Source organism: Colletotrichum truncatum, assembly GCF_014235925.2.
Source record: "Colletotrichum truncatum strain CMES1059 chromosome Unknown Contig_0008, whole genome shotgun sequence".
Classification (NCBI taxonomy): Eukaryota; Fungi; Ascomycota; class Sordariomycetes; order Glomerellales; family Glomerellaceae; genus Colletotrichum; species Colletotrichum truncatum.
The window spans coordinates 1,452,321-1,470,148 of record NW_027222405.1 but is presented as its reverse complement, the minus strand read 5'-3'; the positions used below and the strand labels follow the sequence as shown (position 1 = coordinate 1,470,148).

The following is a 17,828-nucleotide window of genomic DNA, read 5'->3' as shown; positions in this document are numbered from 1 at the left end:
CGAGGAAAAATTAAGGGCGTGCAATGTTTGCCATCTCTGTGTCCGTAGGGATGCAAGGCTAAACCAAAGGTCGCCCCCTCGCCAGCTCAGATCCAGCCTAGTGCGTTTGGCATGTGGCCCCTAACCTTCCTCCCTTACCCCTCTCCGTTACTTGGTGCTTCTTTAAAGCCCAGGCTTGAGTCTCCCTCATTTCTTGACCCGGGTTCGCCTCTTTACTAACCCCGGGTGACATGCGTTCCCACTAAGGCGGTCATCGTAGTGAGTTACCAGAGGCGTTCAATTGGCCGAAGAAGTGAGACCCTGGCTGCCCAGCCCCGCGCTACGCAGGTGTGGTTGAAAGGCTGCGCCAAAAGGTACTAATTAGGGCCCTTTTGGTCCACAATTGCACTGTTAGTCAGGGCCTTGTTCTTTTTTTCACTCTCAGTTGCTTCCCCCTCAAACCCTTCTACTGAGCTCAGCCGAGCTGAGCTGAGGTGTCCGGCACGCGACTGCTGCAGCAACCCCTGCTTGAGAGGACGATCACCATTCAAGACGCGTCTAACCTCGCCCAAGTCGAGGATGCAGCAAATTGTGTACCGTGAGGGGTCTGTTGATTCTCTTATCACAAGCAAAAAGCCATGTCGACCAACCTACGGCCTATCAGGCCTCGAGGCTATGCAGACGACAGGCCGATACCTGAATACCCCCTCAGCCCCATTAACAAGGGCCCCAAGGGACGAATAGCTTGCGGATCATGCAGGAAGCTGCGCCAAAAGGTACGACTCAAACCAAACTAAACTTTACCATGGACGATGAGGTCAGTTGATGTTAAAAAAAGTATTATCACAGTGTGACGGCCAACGGCCTGCGTGTAGTCGTTGCCAAACGACGAAGCACGACTGTGTGTACGAGGTTGATTACGGCGAAACCAGGATGCAGGGTATCCGCCGAGCCAACCGCCAATTAATCGACCAGGTCGATACCTTCAAATCGCTGTTCCGGCTGTTAAAATCAGCCACAGACGATACCAAGGCACAGATACTGGCTCGTTTGGCTGCGGATGATCCACCGGAACTCATCCTGAGGAATCTAAAAGAGGGTAGGGATGCGGGCCGGAAATGGAGCAACGCCACTTCAAGCGACGAGTCCAGAACTGAAGAGAGCCCGCAGTCTTCTCACAAGTCCTCGGTAGATGTCAAGATTGAACCGGATGACGACGTCCCGCTCCCACCGGGGATCGTGCCGTGGCACATTGAAAAGATGCACTACCTTCTTCAAAGAGTCGGCAGGATTGATCTTAACTCGGGCTCATTGGGGTCCCAAGAGAATGCTAACAACCTTCTCATGGTAGAAGATGAAGACCGGAAGAGTACTGAATTCATCCAGTCAGTTATTTTGGCTGACCGACGAGCACACTCGGATTATCTACTTCCACCTGGCGCCGTGGAAGGCTTTGGAAACCTGCCCTTATCAAGCGCAATAAGGGCAAATCACTATCCCCCAGCAGTGCAAGCGCGGCAACTCCTCAACATGAAGACAGAAGAGTACCGTTTGCCCTCCTTCATGGCTTCGGACGGGAGCCCGCTATCGAACATCTTTTACAGTTACCGGGATGCCGCAATGGAAATGCTCTCCAACGGCGTGCCTTCTTATCAGGTTTTGGGACCTTCAGACCACGTTGACATAGAGCTCTTCTTCCGTGAACGAGAAGCCCATGACGCCTATGATATTCACTCTTGGGCTTGCGAATTGGTCAAAAATATTGACGGATACGATACGTTCGTTAAACTGGCGTCGGCTGCTCTTTACACGACATACATGCGGGTATGTATATCCTTCCGAACCCCTAATTTCAATACGGAATGCTAATGAGGAAAAGTGGACGATTCTACCCACAGCAACAAACTACGCGCGGATGCCGGAGATGATCCGGCCGACAAAGCAACAACGATTGATGCCTCATCGTATGACGATTGATCTGGTGCCACAGTAAGCATAATATGTCCCATACCAATTTCTTAGGGATTTTTCGTCTTGACTCTCGTACTTTTAGTCCTGCCATCCGCAATGCCTTGATCGACCGGTTTCGAGATTGGCTCTCGCCCGGGACGACAGATACCGGGGGCACCTCCGTGGGCTGGCCTTACAGCCTCGATGCCGCTGTAGACGTGTGTCCCCTGACGGGACGCAGGATGCTGAGCCGCGCCTTTTACGAACACGCCACGAATGGTTTGAACTGGAGTCTGGATAAGTCGATCCGTGCCATATTTCCCGAGATTGAGGCCATGGGTTTCAAAATCAGGGATTGAAAGAATTAAAGGAAAGGGTTGCCGGTGAGCGTCGGGGAAGAGGTGGTTAAGTCGGGAGACCGACGAATGTGACTTTGGTAAGTGAGATACGACCGTTGCCGAGTCACACACACAGACATAATATCGGTAGAGTTTTGGGAAAGTTTCCTAAAACTAGAAGTACTGTGAGAAACTACAATCGGTTAAAGGGAAGAGAAAGTTGCTACCGACATGGGAGTTTGCGGGGAAGAACGTGGACGCTGTCAATAAACGTGTAAAGCGCCCTCGCAATACTTCTTTCTTTGTAGGTGATGATGAGTGGTACTCTGCTTTAACGCTCTAGGTATCGTCATGAGAGGATGATACGGCATGTTTAACAAGTCCTACAAAAAAAACGAGGTCAACATAGCCTTTACGCGACACACAATGCATTCTTTGGTGTTAGACTATTCATTCGTCACTGGTGTGTGAGGGACTACCAGCTGCAGGATGGGCATTGAAAGCTAGTCCTACAGATGCTATGAACCGATATGTAGTTTGGCTATGGAATTAAGTTATGTCGGGCTCGGAGAAATGATGGGTGTGATGAGATGTGTATAGTAGCATCAATCACCAAGTCAGCCTGAGGCTTCTACTGTGGGTGTGGGAGGTCTGGATAGGTACAGTTGTAGGCTTTGATGAGACCATTGGCTACGATAGGTCTAAACAAAGGTTAAATCGAGGGGACGAGTTTCCGGACCAAAATACTATTTCCGTGTGTATATCAGAATACCTCAATGGGTGTATATTTCTCACACTAAGCTTTGTCGAGTATTTGCATTTTAAGAGCCCATAACTCGATAACAAGGCAGAGCGAAGCAGAGGAGAAGTCTCCATGAAGAAAAAAGCAGGTGCTATGTAAATATCAAGGTAAGTAAAAGAATCTCGTTGAAAACACCCTTTGATATTGCCAGTTGGGTTTGTCATGCGAAACATAGTGCAAGAGATTCCTCGACTATTGAAACCACTCGAGAAAAGATGTGCATACAACCTGCTGAGTTAGTTAAGCATACAACCATCGGAGCACTACAGACTAAGGCATCTCAGGTACTTTGCTTCGTATTGTCGTCGCACGTAGAATGAGGAAGGACGCCCAGAGGGGGGTCTTCATCCGGCATGTTTGAAAATTTTCCGTATGCCTATGATGTAAATATCTCAGTTGCAATTTCATTTCACATGCCACGGAAGTTACCAATATTAAGGGTCTTCCAAGGTCGACCTTTCTAACTGCCTGTACCGGCAAAGGGCGAATTATGTTTTCGATGGCCCCAAAGAATTATGTTGGCAAACCTTTTGCAACGACCAGATTCGTTTTCGAGGGCAAGCCTTCTCTTGAAATTGTTCAAATGGCGATTTCTTGGGCTTCTTTTCAGGGTCTGATTCACGGGCTGATCGCCTGCACAGGCGCGACCCTCAGCTTTTCTGATATTCCAAGTGACTGACGCTCGTGTATATGCTATATTATCAACTGATATATTTCGCAGAGATGCATAGGTCTCTTCAGCTATGCGGCTGAGAAGGGCATCGATAGTCATAAGTTTGAGGTCATACTGCTAAGCCCTTCCCAAGTTTCCAGTGACGTCGATGAAGATGGGGCCGGGTACTGAGCACATCACCTCAGCGCAGAAGATGTTAACGAAGTGATAGCACTCTAGGTATGAATGGAAACCTGGATCACTGCTCTCAAGATGTTGGTAGACATTCATATTCCTATACTTAGCTGTCGATCTTGTGGTGGCATTCTCGAAATCCCCATGTCACTCCACTTGAAGGCATGTGTAAGGCGTGACATGGCACAAGTGAGGGTCGAGAATGTTTGACTACAATAGGGCCGGGCACTGTCACATAGCGCTCTAACAGGGTGTTGCTAACACATCCGGCGTTCTCGACTGTGAGACAACGCGAGCAAAGCAATTGGGTACTTTGCGACTGTGGTGGGGCGGCGGCTGATGCATGGTGCCCCACATAGTCTTACGTTGCTGACACCCCTGCTAGTACAGCCCTGCTAGTACAGGGATGTCAGCATGGGATCTAGCCCAAACCAAAGTTACAAAGGAATTGTGAGAATCAGCCATATCTTATATACGTTTATTCCTCTCTTTCGTTTTGCTTTAGTTTTCACGTAATCGGGAATCAATATTAATATGTCTGTCTGAGCCTCCCTGGTATTTCTCACATAATCCCAGACTCTTCAAACGAGACAGCACGAACGGTCTACACGGTCCCATTTCAACAACACACGACGGCTGCAGCACAACTAACAAACTCCCCGTTTGACAGCCATCTGGTTCGCCAAGACCCTTGATTTTTATTTCAGTGATACACTTCCCATACCTGTTGATTATCTCTCTATTCCTTGACATCTTCAGAATGGTCGCTATTCAACGTATTCGCGAGGAGTTGGCGGGCATCCAACGCTTGGGACCGGGTCTCGTTGGCATTTTTGGTAAGTCACCTCTGCCTTCCTCACGGGGAAGACCATAAATTTCTGACAGCTCATTCTGGGACATAGTTGGCGGCACCAGCGGTATTGGCGAAAGCACCGCTCGCGAATTCGTCCGACATGCCGTCGATCCTCGTCTGTACGTGATAGGAAGAAACAAGACACAGGCCGCTGCCCTCGAAAGCCAGTTTCGCAGTCTGAACCCTACCTGCGACATGAAGTTCATCCTCTGTGACGTATCGGAACTGCAAGTGTCGACAAGGTGTGCGAACAGATTAAACAGAAGGAATCCAAGGTCAATCTTTTGTTCCTTAGCGCTGGTATATTTCATTTTCGAGGCCGAGAAGGTAAGGGCTTACTGATGCCGACCCCATGACGTCCAGGAGCGTCATGTTGGCCGGAAATGCAACCAATCGAACTAGCGACACCGCTGACAATTCAAAAGAAACATCCGAAGGCCTCGATCGCAAGATGGCTCTCGACTTCTACACCCGCTTACGCTTCACCGAGAATCTACTTCCGCAACTTCGACGTGCTGCAAGCCCCTCTGGCGTGGATACATCCAATAACCCATCGCCGGTTTCGCACGTAGTGACGGTCCTCGGCGGTGGTAATGAACAACCAGTCAATGTTGATGATCTTTCGCTGAAGAACAACTACACCTTGAACACCGCGACTCAACATGCCGTTACCATGAACACGCTCGCCTTTGACCATCTGGCATCGAAGCCAGAGAACGCTGGCATATCGTTTGTGCACACCAGCCCGGGAATGGTCAAGACTCAAGGCGCTCGTGAACTAGGGACTCTTTTCTACATTGGGGTTTCGATATTTGCATTCTTGTTCAAACCGTTGACTGTGCCTGTGGGCGAATGTGGAGAGCGACACCTATGGGCAGGGACCAACAAATCGCTTCAGGGTGGAGCTGTTCACCTAATTAACAAAAATAGCGAGATAATCCGGAATCTCAAGGTCCTGAAAGATATGAAAGACAGGGGAGTGGCGGAAAAGGTCTGGGAGCACACACGAACCGTCTTCACGAAAGTGTGCACCGAAGGCGGCAAATATGAAGCGTAAATCATGTACTAGTACAAGCAGAAGATTATATAATACACTGTAATGCTATATTGAGATACTAAAAAAAAACGAATAATGCGTGATAGAATCGCGCAGTCTAGTCCATGGTGATACAGAAGAACCACCGGATCAATCTACCGTCTGATTACAATCATAGGTAGTTAAGACGGTCTACGTGTAACTGAGATACCTTACACGTAATCCAAACCAGTAATTGGATAGAACCCTTGCTGAAAAAGAGCCAACTCCAAAGACTCAAGAGCGAAGGAATATGGTTTCGCAACATCCCCCTGCCAGCGACTTAAATCCGCATTGTCCGTACGCTTCATTGTGTATACTGCCTACAACATGTTGTTTTCGCTCAGCCTCGCAGTGACCGGGTCACTCTCGGGATCCGTGGCTGATTCTATTCCCTAAGGTACTAGATGTACCTATGTGAGGTACATCTACTCAGCTGGTCTAGCCACGCAGGCTCCACTTCTGCAGCTGGCTCACCTTTGTTCGACCCCCATCTGCCCTAATGAAGTATACACTGCCTACTTTAGCTTGCTGACACCCCTGCTTTCCGCAACGCGGCCAATCAAACTACGGCGGCTCACATTTAAACCACAACGTCTATGCCTCTATATGGGCCCGCGGTGTTAATGTGAGAATCGGGGTTGTGTTGCATGTTCCGTTCGACGGAGATACTGTTCCTTTGTTTCCGAAATGGGCCGTTGATATTCTTGTGTATATAAATATTGGAAGTAGACGGGATCTAATGCTTGGTATCACATCTCACGCACTCTCTTGTCCCTACAACCCAGCATAACCGACCGCTATTAGCTTGTTCCTCATCGACAATCTCATGACTTTCAAATCAAACATGTCTTCCAAGTCAGAATTCACCGCGGAAACCACTGCGATCGAGGTCGCCGCCGCCTTTCCCGGCTCTATCGCAAACAGGACTTTCATCATTACCGGAGTTTCCCCCAATAGCATTGGATTCGCAACCGCTGAGGCTCTCGCCTCCCAGAAGCCGGCACGTCTTGTTCTAGCAGGTCGCTCCATCGAAAAGGTCAATGAAACGATCATCTCGCTCAGATCCCGCTACCCCGAAGTCGTATACGATGCCCTCTTGCTGGATCTCTCGTCGCAAGCATCCGTGAGAGCTGCCGCGGACAAAATCAACTCATCCGCCGATATCCCCAAGATCCATGGGATTATCAACAATGCCGGGATCATGGCCATCCCCGAGAAAACTCTAGTGGACGGCGTCGAGCTCACTTTTGCGACCAACCACGTCGGGCACTTTCTTTTCACGAACCTCGTGATCGAGAAACTCATAGCTGCCGTCAAGGCATCGGAGACCCCCGTCAGAATCGTCAATCTGACATCATTTGGCCACTTCTTCGCCCCGGTCAGATTCTCAGACATCAACTTGGATAAAAAGTCGGTAGATCTGCCGGAGGAGGAGCGCCCGCTTCTCGAGATGACCAAGCAGTTCTACGGACAGGATCTCTCCGACGTTAGCTACGACGGCATGATGGCGTACGCCCAGAGCAAGACTGCCAACGTGCTGTACACCATCTCCCTGAACCAGAAACTCGGCGGAAAGTACGGCATCGAGTCCTTTGCGGTGCACCCGGGTGCCGTCGATACTAACATCTCCCAGCATGTTAGCCAGGAGGAGATGGACGCCCTCAAGGACAGGGTGTCAAAGATGGGCATCCCCCTCATCCAGAAGACGAAAGAGCAGGGCGCAAACACTTCGGTCCTCGCCGCTGTGGATCCCTCCCTCGGCCCGGTCGACTTGTCGGCGGATGTGGCCAAGGGCGTGTATTTGGCGGACTGCAAGGCTACCGAAGATGGATGTGCTCCGCATGCCAAGAGGCTGAAGGATGCCGAGAGACTTTGGGAGTTGACCGAGGGATTGGTCAAGCAGAAGTTCCACTTTTAGACTTGTGATGCCCGGGAGTGTGGTCTGCTGAAAGCTGCATGATTACCGGGGGGAGGTGAAGGAGACTGTTCAAGGGTATTTCTGAGCTTTGTCTTGTTGATCGTCATTAGAGTGATGGGTACACGCGAGATTATATCCAGATCATATCTGCCGATTTGTACTGTACCGCAAGACCTATTCGTAGAATAGCATAGAGTCGTGTATCAATTTAGGACAAATCCGATCCGCATCTCACCGCGCTTTTCCCGCCAGTAGTTGGTTGCCTCCAGCATCTGTGAACACCCCTTTAACAGCGGGCCCCATCTCTTGAAAAATTCGGGACTGAATTCCCAACTACTTGCTTCCCATGCTTCACCCCATATCATGAGCCCTGATGTCGAGGTGGCCTCCAAGTCCAGCAGGTCGCAGCATAGTTCTACACTCATCTGCTCCTCGTCCAGCTCGCCAGATGAGATGCCTTGCAGAATATTATCTCGCAGTCTTGGGAATGGAAAGACATCCAGCCAAGAATGGTGTGTTACCGCCTTCTGGAGCGCTGTGGGAGAGAGATCGGACGGCATTGCCTGCGGCAGGCTCGGGCATGACGGATCTGAACTGTTAAAGAGAGAGTCGTAGTCATCGCTCTCCAAGTACTCTACTGGAATCTGGAGAACAAAGGCGTTCCTCAAAAGGGCATCCATAGCATTCAGCCGCGTGAGTCCCGGCAGGGTGCAGGGCTGAGGGTGGCCGAGGGACCAGTCGACGTAGGCCTGGAACAGGAAGTATGCGATACGTCCGTATAGCGGGTGCTTCCTCAGTTTGACTAGGATGGGAAGATTGTGGAGGTTGGCTGGCAATTGCGGGTGATCCAGTCGACGAATCAGGGACCGGTCGTTCTTCAAGAGGGACTTCGGCGGCTCCGCAGGACCTATCCCGACCTCCCGGTTATCACTATTGCTGCCATTCGCCGCGCAGCGTTGTAAATGCTTTCGTTTTCCTGTTAAAGCTCAGTTAGATGCGGGTCAGTCGGTCTCGAGAGAGGCCCAGGAAGAACTGACGATGGACTCGCTGATTGAGGCGATTCTGCAGCTTCCTCCTTTCTGCTGCACTCTGGGTCTGCCTCCAATCATCCTCGGGTATCCAAGCCTCAAGCGGAAGGGTAGCCATGGCTGCCGTAATGTTGTCACTTATTATCAAGTCGGCAATGAGTCTCGCGTTGGGTCGGAGACGTTGGGAAAAGGAAGCTGGGGTTGCGCAATCGTAGGTGGAGGATATATAAATGCTGACACCCCTGTCACGCCTTGTGGGTCTCCGAGGTGTAGCTTTCCAGTTGGTGTCTGCATACGTGCATGTGTGACCCACTATATTAGCGGCTCCACCCGGGAGGTACGAAGCCATCTGCAGGGTTACAGGCATAGTGCGACCTTAGTCTTGTACTAAGCCGAAGACGTAACCCTTAAAAGTTTACCTGTTAGTTGACGTGAAGGCCAAATGTCAGTCAGTCTGGCTGTGAAGTGGCTCACATCTTAAGAGAAACAATCGCAAACTTATTTCAAAGTTTGATTTGTATCCATGAAGCAGTGGGTGTAAGGGAGTCAAGACGATGAGCTTGTTGTTAACTTCAAATTCATTTACATGGCTTTTCTAAAAGCAGTACCAGTAACAGAGATTGGAAAAGCGTTAGTCTTACGACTATCTATCGATCAAGTGGTCATGCGGAAAGAAAATTCTAATAAAACGATTGAATCTCATTGGCTTCATTCTGCATAAATTACTCTTTTTAACGTAAATGACCTGATACTCGTCGGCGACCCCGGAGTAGCCGCCAATTTAGAGGATCGTCTCTACATGCCCTTGAAGCTCGTTTTGAATCCACTTGTACAACTTCTCCTGGAGTTCATGATCCTGCACCAACTTGGATCCCGATTCCGCCTTGCCAACGGGGCCGTAATACTGCCCGCTCCTCGTATCCCGACTGACCGCAGCCCAGATTTGGGAGAGAGCGCCCTTCTCAACCGGAGTCGCAGCAAACTTCACAGCTGCGTTGAGGAAGCACTTCAAGAAGACGCCGGTTGAGGCGTGGTGAAGGTTTGTGGCTACCATACCGGGATGAACCGGAACTATTTCCACCTGCTTTTCGCGCTCGCTCAGTGCTTTGGCGTATTGAATATCCGCGAGCTTAGACATGGTATATCTAGCCGTCGTGTGTCGGTGTTGCATCTCCGTCTTCAACTCATCAAATGGGTAGCTATCGTTTGGAGCTTGGGAGTGGGCAGCTGAGGCGAGCATCGCCACTCGCGCGTGTCCAGCCGTCTTGACCGTATTCCGGAGTGTTGGCAGGAGGAGTTGGGTGAACAACGCCGGTCCCATGACGTTAGTTCCGAATTGTATCTCATAGCCTTCTTTCGTGAGACCCTCGGGCGTCATCATGATGCCTGCGTTGTTCACAAGAATATCGAGTCGCGACTCTTTGCTCGTGAATTCTGCGGCTGCGGCTTTGACGCTATCAAATGACGAGAGGTCTAGTTGTAAGAAAGCGATGGGGCTGATATTGGGGTTCTTTTGTCGGAGGCTCTCGATCGCTGCCTGGGCTTTATCTCTCGATCGGGCGGCGAGGTAGATGCATGCTGGATTATGCTCGCCAAGTTGTCGCACTGTCTCAAGACCGAGGCCGACGTTGCCTCCCGTCACGATGATGACCTTGCCGGTGAGGTCCGGGATGTCTTTGGAGGTAAATGCAGGCATGTTTCGACTGTGCTGGTGTTGGAATGAGAAGATATTTGTCGTGGTAGATGAAGAATACTTAATAAGGAGCCGGTGATGCTGAAAAACTAGAATAGTGGTAATGAAAAAAAAAAGAAAGATAGTGAGGAGATTTACTCCCATTTATTCAAAATCATATAAACCGAGGAAAAGATAGACATCTACCTTTGCTCTGGGAAGCTCTGTTGCCTTGCCCCAGTTCAGCCATGCTTGTCCAACCGATTGCCAAATTAGACATTCTTCGTCGGATAGATCGTTAGCTCATGAACCCTGTCACGCTACCATAGTAGTAAAAGACAGGGATGTCAGCAAGACAGGGGTGTCAGCATGCAAGGGCGTCAGCCACACTTGTTCGACGTCTTTCTTTGAATGCGTGCGTGGGTTGTCGACTGTGGCGGTTTTGATGTCCCGCAAGCGCATAGGCTGCTTAATCAGAAGCCACTAGCGGTCCCCCGGAGGACCAGGACTCTCCGAGACCGCTTCGCAATAATCACTTGATGTCTTTTTTTCTTTTTTTCTTTTTTTTTTCCCTTCTCACCTCCTGATTTGAGGTACTCATGCCCTCTACAACAGGAATTCAAGACACACCCATCTCCCACTGGTTCTGGTAAAAAGTGAATTTAAGCCATCGTATTGCTACGGCGGTTTTATGTTTGATTCGTGAGTAGAGCCCATTTGGCTGTATTGGTCCCGCCGCAGACCTACCTCAATCGAGGGCCATTTACTATGAAAATAATAAGAGCTTCTGGTCCCAGTTTTCTTGATTTACATAACTACGGAAGAAATCGTAATCATTCTAAAGCCAGAACCAGCAATATCCTAAGTAGAAACTCTGATTAAACACCCTTTAACTCAAAGATTCAATCAGAAATTCGAGATAAAGCATGTCATCGCCAGATGTAGACTAATCACGGCGACTATGATCGTCATCACGTGAATCATTTCCCCAGAGGGATGACATTTTGATTAGGTGTTGCTGCGGAAATCGATTGCACATATAATAGCAAGTTTAGTTAGTTGTGATCCGTAAACAGTGCAGCGGTTCGGGGACAGATTTCGTGCTAATCAGCAGAGGCTTGCCTTTAGAGAATGGAGAGTGCCTGGCTATCGGTGGGGGCACCTGTTGAAAATCTAGCTGTAGCGATGTTTCGCTGAGCGAGGTTGATAGACTAGATACTGATATTCTTTTTTTTTTGTCCCTGAGAGCAAAGAGATTTTACGAACTCTTCATCTTTGGTCGCCGTAGCTTTGTCCTGGTTGTAGAGAAAGCTTAGTAGCTACAGTGGCAGCTGGGTAGGGAAAGCCACCTGGACGTCAAGTTGGATGCTATGCGCCACGGCTTTGTGTGTTAAGTTATATTGGTATAGATAAGAATCGCTATGGTTCATTGGAAAGACTATATTATGGTTCAACACATGAAATATGGGCCAACCAGAGGTGAATCTGTCGAAAAATATCAAGCTGTCTGCAGTCAGGGGTCAGCTCATGGTGCAACAGTCAGATGAACCCACGGAAGCGTACTGGGTTTGCTAACGGAGGCTACTTACTCTTCTGCGAGTTCTGGTCGAATACATGACAGAGATTTCAGAACTTTACCACGCCGTTCGAAAGCACCACAAGCCTTTTCAACGCAATGAAAGCCGGCATTTCTCACGATTCTCCAAAACTGACTCAAGTTAGTGATGATGGAGGCTATTGGATTCCATTCAATGACGTAGACCAGGCATTTCTTGAGGGACATTGAAAGATCGATATGATTTACTTGTGTTTTAGTCTTGTCGTAGCTGTTCAGTATTCGCAAAACATAGTCAACCTATGGTTGAAAAACGCTTATAGGTGTTAGGTAGAAGCGGGAGGGAAGGAGGCTTTTGCAACCGCCGACCTGAAAATTGGGGACATAGGATGACATAGTAGGAAGACAAGTATTTACTTTAATTCGATTGAAGTCCATGCGCACGCTCAGAAGACCATTCGCCGATATTCTCTGGGCTTCGTATTTATTCAACCCTACTTTCAGTTTTTGATCTAGGCCGGCATACTCCAATGTAACCAGACATCGGCTGGTGTCTCTAAGGCCATCTTGGTTGCACCGTACGACGGAAGAGCGGAAGTTATTTCTTTCACTGTGTCTCTTGCCGCTCCACTCCAGTCTCTGCGGACTTGGCGATCAAGGTTTCTGCGGGAGGTGGATTCTTTGGCCTGGCCGACTGATATTTTGTGGTTATCATATCAGAACAACGGGGCCACCGAAAACCCCGGGTCCGCGAATAACGACGAAGCGGATTATGCCGCTCTTATTTATCCTCTGATGCTGTAAAGTTGCTGCGGTAGTGTTTCGCTGGTTAGTTGTGGCTTGAAATTGAGCTACTCCGGCGCAGTATGCAAGAACTTGTAGTGGCAAGAGATTTTAACTACAAATTCTCGGTTTGCTCGACATCAGCGCCACCATACTTCTCGCGGACCAGCTCAATACATCGCAAGATGACGCGGCAATGGAGAAGACGGCCCCCTATTTTGGGATATCGGAGCAGTCGGAGTTATGGCCAAAACTTCGGCACGATGCGCAGACCCTCGGTCTCAACTTACCCTTTTAGCTTCCCCAAAACTCGCACTCCCGAAAACGAAAACGAGCATGTTGGCTAACATGGATACATACCTCAATGATCATTTTCCACAATTTGTAACATGTATATCTTCGAAACTAAAAAAAAAAAAAACCAATTATTTAGCCGCTGTTTACGAGCTTAATTTGCTTTACTAGCCCTAACGGCGCCTTCCCACACCGTACTACGGATCTGCGTGGATAAAAGCCAAGCCAATTTGGTGGTTCTTAGTGACCATGCTATCGCAGAAATCGTCGAATTTAGCTATGGAGGACGGCGTGCTTTTCGTATAAGTAGCCGGATAAAGCGTATCACCAGTAGTATCAAAGAGATGCTGTTGAAAAGTCAGTTTTCCACTTCATAAAAACAGAAGTGCACAGCATTACGTAACCTCTTGAAGGCAGTAAAGGGAAACAGTAACGTTTCAGAATGAATGACTGTCTAGTGACTTGACGCACGTATTTGATCATCTCCAAAAGAGAGTTGATTTGAAGCAGAACCAATTGGCAATTAAACTCCATCAATTACAACGTATTAAGAAGCAGTGTCTGATACTCTTCTTGTCGAATTTGGACTAAGGTAACCCAGACCGCTTTGCATAACAAGAAGCTTATTAAATGGTAGAAGAAACTGCTTTGAGCTTACCAGACTTGTAAACTAAATTGAAGTTGTAGCGGTCATAGTGCAGCAGCGGGCCAAGTACATGTCGATGGAGGCGTTTCGTTATGTCAAACAAGGAGGAGGTTGTGCTGAAGAAAGACTGCTGCCGATAGTTATGGACAGACGGTCCGTGTTAATTCATGAAAAGCCAATTGACACTGTTGCAAATTAATCAAATTGTAACAATCTAATTTAAATGAAAGAGCGTGACACAAGACGTACTGTGTCCTACAACCTGGAAACTTAAAATAATTGAGACAAGACACGGGAACTCGGATAATTTGCTTCGCACTGTGACTACGCCTTACGAAGCTCTACTTATAAGGCTTCTCATCGCACTCTTCCTCTCACTTTCGTAAACCACACTACAAATTCCCCTTTATTAACGCTTGATACATTCTACTGCCTCTTTCTCCTCTCTTCTCGATTGTCACACATTGATATCTTTCTTATTCGCCATGCGTGCCCACTTTGTCTCTGTTGCCTGGGCTGTATTTGCCGTCTTCTCTCAACAGGCTTATGCTTGCACAAATCCAGGAACACAAGACTGCCCTCAAAATTGCGGAGGATTCGCAGATAACATTTGCCAGTAAGTAAATAGTTGTGAAAATAGCCACATTGCCGATGCTGACATCTATGCCAAAGCCTTCCAGGAGGTTATTGCAAATGCGAGCCTTACTAGGCAGTGGACTTAGTGTACATGTTAGCCAGTTCAAGCACGGCATCATCAAAACCAGCATGAATTTATGTCTAACGGAAAAAGTCCCAAATTACATCTTTATGTGTACAGTTTAGAAACCAGATATGTTTTTGGATGTGAAGATGAAATTCAACTGGAGATCATTAGTTACTTAAAAGATAAGGAAACATTACCGTTGCCGGATCCATGACATTTTAGCCACCTAGATGGACAACGGTGACGCGGTTGTCACATAAACACCGATGGGCCGCCGCTAGTTGTTATTCTCGTGCTTCGTCCCCTGAGAAGAGGTCTTATTTCAATCTGATATCTACAATACTGGTTCCCTACCATCACGTGAGAGGTGACCCGACGTCTTCGCCTCAAATGTAAAGGTTAGCTCGGCAGACTCATCCCTTTCAATTCCACTGAACTTTCGTGAAGAACAACGTCTACCACCAAATATATAATTTTGAACTCTTTCTACCCTGTGGCAACGCTCTGTGCCATCACAAGTTCCAGTCCCCGCTTCGAGGTAAAATCGAACAGTGATCCTTCAACTTTGGTAAACCCCGAACATCTAACAGGGACTTTGATGATTGGGATCTTGCGATTGACTGGGTTCGCCCGTCTTTTCCAGTCCCTGGTTTTTTGAACCCAAAATACCCCCTGAGAATGGGCTGACAGAGCGAAACAACTTGGCAATGGCTCTGAATAGCGGATGTAGGGCAGGCAGGCTGCCACAAATTATGACTAGGTTCATTTCCAGACAGGACCAAATGACAACATCAACATTGTCCCCTAAAGAGAGTGTTAGGAACACAAACGCCACCAAACTGACAATCACACAACTTACAGGTTGCGTCAAAAGTGTTAGCAAATGAAACCATGTATTTTAATCGAATCATACTCGCCACGGTCGCACTATATAGAGTGAGTAGCCGACTTTTGAAGATGAAGCCATTCAAGAACTTACAATGAACCTAAAGCTAGCATGAGAACTGAAATGATCTTTTTACGCAAACTGAGATTTAACTTCAGCAGCTCGGGTATCGGTAGAGTAATAAGAATGACGTCGTATGCCACTGTAAATGACCCTCCAGCGTAACCAATTGCTGTGAGGTTGAGACAACGACCCGAGATATATTTATCCCATATTGATTGTATCGGTATGCATTGAAATAGAATTAGAAAAAGAAACAATATGTGTTGGCTGAGGATGATAGCAATGAGGCATATCACGGCCTTCCGGAACCAAGGGGTAACGAAGATCCGCATGTAAAGAAAGCAGATGGAGGACTTTGCCGCAATTCTAGGACCGAATCAAATTAATCACCTCCTTATAAAAGTTGAATGTGAGTAGGCTTACTGCATGAGTATGTATGTCATCTGCGTTACGTAAAATAGCTTGGGTTTGGTTAGCTGTGTGTGATTGATGGGCGAGAACGTTCAGAGCGTTAATCGAACCTGAAGAATTGGTTTCGCGTTACCCGGCGCGATGTTCCAAAAATGAAGACCAAATCCGAGTTCAGTATCTGAAAGATTAGTAAGTCGGTCAGCTTCCTCTACAGGATATCGAAGTAATCGAAGGTTACACACGTGCGGTACCACAACCGATGGTGACTAACAAGACACACTTTGATTGTCAGTCCTTGTCTCACACATTTAGTGTCAGACTTCTCGCTCAGAAAACTGACCATGGCCACCAATGCTGTCCAATCGTCCCACCAAAGCTTCAACTTAGCTATCCTCCTCGCTGCGCATCTCAGAAGAATTATCACAATAGTGAATAACGGAACGGCGGTAAGAAAAACCCTGCAAAAGTCTCGGCGCTCCGTCTGGACAGGATAGCCACGGCACATTGCCTGAGAACCTTCAGCAGTAGCTATGCCATAACTCAAACATTAGACTGGAAACCGGCAATTTCGGTAGCCCGGCAATGCTCACCGACTTGGTCATTAAATTCGCAAGACATCTGTACACATGCGGAGACGTGGGCTTGGAGGGTATTGTTGGTACACACGCAGTCGGCCAACCTGTCGATCTCGCATCCACCACCTTGGAACACTTCGAGGAGACAAGGCGTCTAGTGAGTGGACATTCAGTATATTTTTCGATCCAAGTCGAACGAACACCCTGTGTGAAACCACGATGAACACTAAACCTAACAGAGGCAGTCACATACCGCGCATTCTGGCGTCGTTGGTATCGATGATGAGGTTTCCCTCGGAATCATATTGACCTCAGCCCACACTTTCTGTGTAGCGACCAACAGCATGGTAGCTATTGCGGCCTGCGTCGTGCGTTGCATCGTGGAAAGAGTGAATGAGGGTGGTAAGATCAGCAAAGAATTGGGACCAAAAGTTGAAGGCAATTCTATGCCATAAGTGTACTTCCTTACTCGGCATATTGGTTTCAAGGTGGCCGTGGAGGTTCATAGAGTATCGTCGCAAACGGAGCTTTCAAAGGCTGGTTCTAAAATAGCCAAACGCCACATCGAACCATCTAGGCGATCAATCAACATTCAGCTCCGAACATCTGGAATTAGCCGTTTACTTGACTATAGGTGGAAGCCAACGAGACCAAAGATTCAGTGTGATTTTTAATTCTAAAACAAAGTTTTAATTGAGATTGCTGGATTGAGTCAATGCTTACGAGCTCGAATTGGGCTGCTTCTGGTGGCTAGATTTCAATGTTGATGTCTCCGCCAAGACGCTCTTTGATCGTTGTTAGTGGCGTCATGCTCCTGCAAACGGTTAATGGAGGCCTGATGTACGATTCAACCACCGAAGACATGTTAGTACTCTGTCGCTGAGAGCCCCAGCAAACATCCGCATAGCTAGAAATCCGTTGCCCAGACCTGCTCCAGGAAATTCTGCTTACGGTTTTTGTGCGATGTGATGAAGACAATTACTGGCATTGGGTCTCAAAGCATGCTGCCGTCCACCTTTCAGTTATGCAGCCACCACCCGAGCAGCTGGTAAAGCCATCAACAGGACTACCCTACTAGTGTTGAGCTAGTGGGATTGGCTTAAAAATGTAACACAGTGAGCGAGCGGCGCTGCTAAGTTAGCGGCAGAGCACCCAGGGACTGGAACTTTAGAACCCTAACTCCCTGATCTGAGATGTACAATGTGCTCATGTTGAACGCACCAATCTATGTCCGTGGCACTTGTTAGTGGAGATTTACAAGTCCTGTAAGTTTTCGTGGTTCCTTAGACACAAAGGAGGATAACGTTGATTTTCTGATTGTCACTGATGTACTTCACAACCCAATAACGTCAAATCGCCTTTTCCTAGTCACTGTTCTACTACAATGTCCTTCTAGGGGCGCAATACGTGCCGCTACCGACTGAGATGCCGAGTTGCTTATGCAGCG

At 48.1% G+C, this 17,828-nt stretch overlaps 8 protein-coding genes across 8 annotated transcripts; 4 read left to right on the top strand and 4 right to left on the bottom strand.

Moving 5' to 3' along the window:
* Positions 1-617: 617 nt before the first annotated feature.
* On the top strand, positions 618-2,288 carry CTRU02_211897 (bZIP transcription factor; the record flags this gene model as incomplete). Its single annotated transcript, XM_036725548.1, has 4 exons — positions 618-755; positions 829-1,803; positions 1,859-1,968; positions 2,033-2,288. The coding sequence occupies 4 exons, from the start codon at positions 618-620 to the stop codon at positions 2,286-2,288; spliced, it is 1,479 nt and encodes a 492-aa protein (XP_036582753.1).
* A 2,388-nt stretch (positions 2,289-4,676) lies between these two features.
* On the top strand, positions 4,677-5,826 carry CTRU02_211896 (uncharacterized protein; the record flags this gene model as incomplete). Its single annotated transcript, XM_036725547.2, has 3 exons — positions 4,677-4,752; positions 4,819-5,011; positions 5,133-5,826. 3 exons carry the CDS (start codon positions 4,677-4,679, stop codon positions 5,824-5,826), a joined length of 963 nt encoding a protein of 320 aa, XP_036582752.2.
* Positions 5,827-6,691: 865 nt separating this feature from the next.
* CTRU02_211895 (short-chain dehydrogenase reductase family oxidoreductase) lies at positions 6,692-7,765 on the top strand (the record flags this gene model as incomplete). The annotated part of the gene is made up of 1 exon (XM_036725546.1): positions 6,692-7,765. One exon carries the CDS (start codon positions 6,692-6,694, stop codon positions 7,763-7,765), a length of 1,074 nt encoding a protein of 357 aa, XP_036582751.1.
* A 203-nt stretch (positions 7,766-7,968) lies between these two features.
* Positions 7,969-8,911, bottom strand: CTRU02_211894 (uncharacterized protein; the record flags this gene model as incomplete). The annotated part of the gene is made up of 2 exons (XM_036725545.1): positions 7,969-8,741; positions 8,803-8,911. The coding sequence occupies 2 exons, from the start codon at positions 8,909-8,911 to the stop codon at positions 7,969-7,971; spliced, it is 882 nt and encodes a 293-aa protein (XP_036582750.1).
* A 663-nt stretch (positions 8,912-9,574) lies between these two features.
* Positions 9,575-10,489, bottom strand: CTRU02_211893 (uncharacterized protein; the record flags this gene model as incomplete). Its single annotated transcript, XM_036725544.1, has 1 exon — positions 9,575-10,489. The coding sequence occupies one exon, from the start codon at positions 10,487-10,489 to the stop codon at positions 9,575-9,577; it is 915 nt and encodes a 304-aa protein (XP_036582749.1).
* A 3,739-nt stretch (positions 10,490-14,228) lies between these two features.
* On the top strand, positions 14,229-14,452 carry CTRU02_211892 (uncharacterized protein; the record flags this gene model as incomplete). The annotated part of the gene is made up of 2 exons (XM_036725543.1): positions 14,229-14,359; positions 14,416-14,452. 2 exons carry the CDS (start codon positions 14,229-14,231, stop codon positions 14,450-14,452), a joined length of 168 nt encoding a protein of 55 aa, XP_036582748.1.
* Positions 14,453-15,029: 577 nt separating this feature from the next.
* On the bottom strand, positions 15,030-16,311 carry CTRU02_211891 (CFEM domain containing integral membrane protein; the record flags this gene model as incomplete). Its single annotated transcript, XM_070205736.1, has 6 exons — positions 15,030-15,250; positions 15,306-15,373; positions 15,426-15,761; positions 15,819-15,856; positions 15,917-16,012; positions 16,138-16,311. 6 exons carry the CDS (start codon positions 16,309-16,311, stop codon positions 15,030-15,032), a joined length of 933 nt encoding a protein of 310 aa, XP_070060549.1.
* A 35-nt stretch (positions 16,312-16,346) lies between these two features.
* CTRU02_211890 (uncharacterized protein) lies at positions 16,347-16,760 on the bottom strand (the record flags this gene model as incomplete). Its single annotated transcript, XM_036725541.1, has 2 exons — positions 16,347-16,535; positions 16,635-16,760. 2 exons carry the CDS (start codon positions 16,758-16,760, stop codon positions 16,347-16,349), a joined length of 315 nt encoding a protein of 104 aa, XP_036582746.1.
* Positions 16,761-17,828: the final 1,068 nt, after the last annotated feature.